At 72.8% G+C, this 4731-nt stretch overlaps 2 protein-coding genes across 2 annotated transcripts in view; both read left to right on the forward strand.

The window, feature by feature from the left end:
* TM6SF2 (transmembrane 6 superfamily member 2) overlaps window positions 1-1881 on the forward strand; it is a 5637-nt gene extending 3756 nt beyond the window's left edge. Inside the window, exons 4-9 of the mRNA XM_017838198.1 lie at window positions 286-429; window positions 556-680; window positions 759-860; window positions 950-1042; window positions 1129-1248; window positions 1575-1881. Of these exons, the coding sequence (XP_017693687.1) occupies window positions 286-429; window positions 556-680; window positions 759-860; window positions 950-1042; window positions 1129-1248; window positions 1575-1781 (791 nt within the window). The 3' untranslated portion in view covers window positions 1782-1881. The remainder of the gene's footprint in view (window positions 1-285; window positions 430-555; window positions 681-758; window positions 861-949; window positions 1043-1128; window positions 1249-1574) is intronic.
* A 1229-nt stretch (window positions 1882-3110) lies between these two features.
* The window catches only part of HAPLN4 (hyaluronan and proteoglycan link protein 4), a 2650-nt gene continuing 1029 nt past the window's right edge, over window positions 3111-4731 (forward strand). Inside the window, exons 1-2 of the mRNA XM_017838162.1 lie at window positions 3111-3163; window positions 4590-4707. Coding sequence (XP_017693651.1) covers window positions 4590-4707 — 118 coding nt within the window. The 5' untranslated portion in view covers window positions 3111-3163. The remainder of the gene's footprint in view (window positions 3164-4589; window positions 4708-4731) is intronic.

A 4731-nucleotide genomic window follows, 5' to 3' on the forward strand; every position in this document is an offset into this window, starting at 1 on the left:
GGGCTTGGAGCATCCCAAACTCCATGGGGAGGGAGCTCTGAGCCTGGCAGAGGTGCCAGAGGAGCTCACGAGGTTTGGAGGATCCCAGACTCCATGAGGAGGGAACCCCAAGTCTGGCAAAGGTGCCAGAGGAGCTCAGAGGGGTTGGAGCATCCCAAATTCCATGGGGAGGGAGCTCTGAGCCTGGCAGAGGTGCCAGAGGAGCTCAGGGGGTCGGAGGATCCCAGATTCCATGAGGAGGGAACCCCAAGTCTGGCAGAGGTGCCAGAGGAGCTCAGAGGGGTTGGAGCATCCCAAATTCCATGGGGAAGGAGCTCCGAGGTGCCTGTTCCCGGTGTCTCTGCAGGAAGAACTACAGGAACCTGGGGCTCTTCTGGCTGGGCTCGCTGCTGATGAGCGTCGTGGTCTTCCTGCTGGGGAACATGATCGGTACGGGGGGGGGAGGAGGGGGCTCCGTCCCCACCGCCCGTGTCCGGCGGGTTTCCTGCTCCCCGCGGGCACAGGAGGGAGGTGCCGGTGCTTCCTCCGTGTCCATCCCGCGCCCTCCTCCCCCAGGGAAATACAGCTCCGAGCTCAGCCTCTCCTTCCTGCTCAACCTGCCCTACATCCTCCTCCTCCTCTGGGCCGGGGCGAGGCTGTTCCAGCAGCCCAGGGAGCCGCTGCTCCTCAGCCCCGAGAAGGTGAGTTGGGGCTCCGGGGGGGCCCTCCCCCTGGGTCGGGGGGTGCAGAGCCCAAACCGGGGCGTTTCCCTCTCGCAGGTGGCGGAGGAGCAGCGCAAACCCCTGTACCGGCGGCCCCAGGACGCGGCCCTGGTGCTGGTGCTGCTGCTCATGGCCTCGTTCACCTTCTTCAGGGGGATGGTGAGTGCTGGGCCTGGAGAGGCCGGGGGGGATTGGGGAAGGTTCATCCGCCCCCCACCCGCCTCCCCTCCTCTCTCCATCCCCCCCAGGTGGTTCTGGACTGTCCTGCCGACTCGTGCTTCGAGTACATCTACCAGCACGAGCCGTACCTGCGCGACCCCGTCGCCTACCCCAAAGTGCAGGTGAGTGGTGGGGGGGGTCCAACTGGGGCCGGAGACCCCCCCGGCAGCACCAGGGACGGGGTGACCTTCTCTCTGTCCCTCCCCAGATGCTGATCTACATGTTCTACGCCCTCCCCTTCTTCCTGCTCTGCATCTACGGGCTGGTGCTGCCCGGCTGCTCCTGGCTGCCCGACTGGAGCCTGGTGTTTGCCGGGGCCGTGGCACAGGTGAGGCCGTCCCGGCGCCCGGGGGGGCAACGCTGGGACCCCCAGGGCTGGGTTTTGGTCCCAGCCAGGGGCAGGGGGGGTTGGGGCTGAGCTTGGGGGCTCAGCTCTGCACCCGCACGTGGAGCAGCAGCTCTGCCGCTGCCTGGTAATTGCTTTGGCCCCGGTGGATTTTACCGGGCCCGGGGATTCGCTGGCCAGAAATAGGCTGGGGCAGGGCTATAATAGGATGTGCCGCCCGTGCTGCTGCCACCACACACCCTCTGGGGCCGGGCGGGCCGCACAAGACCCTCCCCCTCCCCAGTGCCACCCCTTCCCTGTGTCCCCAGGCTCAGTTCTCCCACCTGGGCTCGTCGCTGCACGCCCGGACCCCCTTCCCCTACCAGACCCCCGACGACGTCCTGTGGAGCTTCCTCCTCTCCAACATCCTCTACGCGCTGGGCCCGCAGCTCCTGGTGCTCCGCTGCCTGCGCTGCCCCGCCTTCTTCCTGCCCCCCGCTCCTGCCGGCCTGCTCCGGGCAAAGAAACACCAGTGACGGGGCCTGCCCGGCCCGGGGGGCTGCTGTGCCCACCCTGGGGACTGCTGTGCCCACCCGGGGGGCTGCTCTGCCCACCCTGGGGGCTGCTGTCCCCACTCTGGGGGCTGCTCTGCCCACTCTGGGGGCTGCTGTGCCCACTCTGGGGGCTGCTGTGCCCACCTTGGTGACTGCTGTCCCTGTTCTGGGGACTGCTGTCCCCACCCTGGGGACTGCTGTCCCCACCCTGGGGGCTGCTGTCCCTGTCCTGGGGGCTGCTGTGCCCACCTTGGGGGCTGCTCTGCCCACCCTGGGGGCTGCTCTGCCCACCCTGGGGACTGCTGTGCCCACTCTGGGGGCTGCTGTGCCCACCGTGGGGGCTGCTGTGTCCACCCTGGGGACTGCTCTGCCCACCTTGGGGGCTGCTCTGCCCACCCTGGGGATTGCTCTGCCCACCCTGGGGGCTGCTGTGCCCACCCTGGGGGCTGCTCTGCCCGGTGCCCCCATCCTGTTCGAGGAGCCACAGAGCAGTGGGACCCAGAGATGTCCCAGAGGGGCTGCCAGAGGTGTCCCCAGGGGTGCTCTGCTGGTCCCCCGGTGTCCCCAAAGGCTGTGGGGACCTCCGGATGCTCTACAGGGACGTTGTGGCTGCAGCCACAGCCCCGCCCGTGCCCAGGGGGGTCTCACTGGTGGGGGTCTCCCCTCCCGGCGGGTCCCGGGGGTCCGTGGGTGCCCTGTCCCACCCCGGCCACGCCGGAAGGACTCGGGAGGGAGGGGGGCAGTGCCAGGAAAACACTGTTTACAAAATAAAGGAGCCAAGGGTCGTTCCGGAGCCGTGTCCCTGCCGTGCCCGGGGATGTCCCTCCGTGCCAGCGGTGGGAGCGCAGGGATGGGACCCCCCCGGGCACCCCCAGGGCTGAAGAGCCCCATGACCACTCCCCTGCGGCCCTTTGGGGTGGGGCCGGGGGGTCCCCGTGTGTGCCCGCGGGGGGGTGCGGTGGGCGCGCGGGTGGGGGGGGTTGTAGGAGGGTTTGTGAGGGTGGGCTGGGGGCGCACGGGTGGGCTGGGGGCGCACGGGTGGGCGGTGGGCACACGGGTGGGCGGTGGGCACACGCTGCCCTTGCCGTGCCCGGGGCGGGGGATTTCCCCGACAAAACTCCCCGTGCCCCGCGCGTCCCCCGGGGGTCCCGGCAGCACCGGGGGGGTCCCGGGGATGGGGAGAAGGCGGGCGGGCCGGTGACCTTGGCGAGCCGCCGGCCCTGCGCAGCGCCGGGAGAGCCGGGGCAGGGCCGGGCCGAGCTCCCGGTGCCGCCCCCTCCCTGCGCGGAGCCGCACCGGCGGCACCGGCGGCACCATCGCGCTGCTGCGGGCGGGCCCCTCCCGCCGCCGGCACCGGGGACACGGTGAGTGCGGGGCTGCGGCGGCTCCGCTCGCCGCGGGGCGGGCGCGGGGCGCCGGGACGGGACCCCCCCGGTGCCTGTACCGGCCGGTTTCCCGCCCCCCCCTCCCCGCGCTGCGCTGCCCGGGCACCGGAGTCCCGCAGCCCCGGGGCCGCCGCCGCAGTGTCCCGCACTGCAACACCGCGCCGGGCCCGCGGCCGCGGGCGGGCACAGCCGGGGCTGCCGCATCCCCCCGCCCCGCCCGGGCACCGCGACCCCCCGGAGGGGCTGCGCATCCCCCCCCTGCCACCGCGCTCGGCACCGGGACCCCCGGGAGGGGCTGCCCTGCTCTCACTGCCCCCGGCACGGGGCACCGGAGCCCCCCGAGGGTCTGCCCCGTTCTTTCTGCCCCCGGAGGGAACACCGGAATCCTCGAAGGGGACTTTCCCGCTCCCCCTGCCCCGACTGGGCACAGGGACCCCCGGGGGGGCTGCCCCGCTCCACAACCCCGCGGACCGACCGGGGCTGCCCCGCTCCCCCTTACCCTGCACTTGGCACCGGGACCACCGGGAGGGGCTGCCCCGCTCCCCCTGCCCCCCGCTCGGGCACCGGGACCTCCGGGGGGGGACACACACGCTCCTCTCCCTATGCCCCCAGACAGAGCAGCGAGACCCCCGGGGGGGTCTGTTCCGCTTCCCGTGCTCCCGGAGCGGGCACCAGGACCCCCGGGGGATGCCCCGCTCCCTCTTCCCCCGGACTTGGCACCGGGACCACAGGGACGGGCCGCCCCTCTCCCGCTGCCCCGATCAGGCACCGGCGCTCCCGGGGGGCTGCCCCGCTCCCCCCGCCCCACATCCAGCTCCCGGCGCCCCTTCCCCACCCTCCCCTGCGCTTGGGGGGGGCTCATTCCCGCGGTGAGGGGGGGACGCGGAACCAGGCTGGGATCTGGGGCACCCCCAGAACGCGGGGCTCGGGATCGCAGCCCCCGGGGATCAGGAGGCCGTGCCCCGGGAAGGGGGGGGGGCGCAGCCGGGGGTCTCGGGGGGCTCCGGCCGCCGCCGCCGCCGCTCCAGCCCCATCAGTTCGGTTTCCAGATGTGCCGGCGCTGCCATAAATAACTCAGGAGAAGCGGCCCGGCGCGCCTGCCATGAAATATTCATCGCGGCTGTAACCGAGCGGGGCAAGCCGAGTTCAGCGCCGGGGGCACGGGGGTCCCTGGGGCCGGGGGGGGGCGGCGCGGGGAGGAAACGAGCGACCCAGCGCTGCCGGTGCCCCCCCTCCGCTCGGGGCGGGTCAGGGGGTGGCAGTGGGTGATGGCACCCGGGGGAGGGGGGGGTCGAGGACCGGCGTCGCTCCTGGGGGGCTGCCGAGGCCGGTGGTCGGGCAGAGCGGAGTCTCCTCCCGGGGGGGGGGCTAGAGGGGGTGCTGAGGGCTCTGCTGTCCCCCCCAGATGCGTCCCCAAAGCCCCTGGGCCGCCGGCCCGGCAGCTCTGCTGCTCCTCGCGGGAATCCTCGGCTCCGAGGCGCTGCAGAGCCCCCGGGGGAGGAAGAAGGTGGTTCATGTCATGGGTGAGTGGGGAGGGGCGTCCCGGG

Source organism: Lepidothrix coronata, unplaced genomic scaffold (assembly GCF_001604755.1).
Source record: "Lepidothrix coronata isolate B3197 unplaced genomic scaffold, Lepidothrix_coronata-1.0 Scaffold327, whole genome shotgun sequence".
NCBI classification, from domain to species: domain Eukaryota; kingdom Metazoa; phylum Chordata; class Aves; order Passeriformes; family Pipridae; genus Lepidothrix; species Lepidothrix coronata.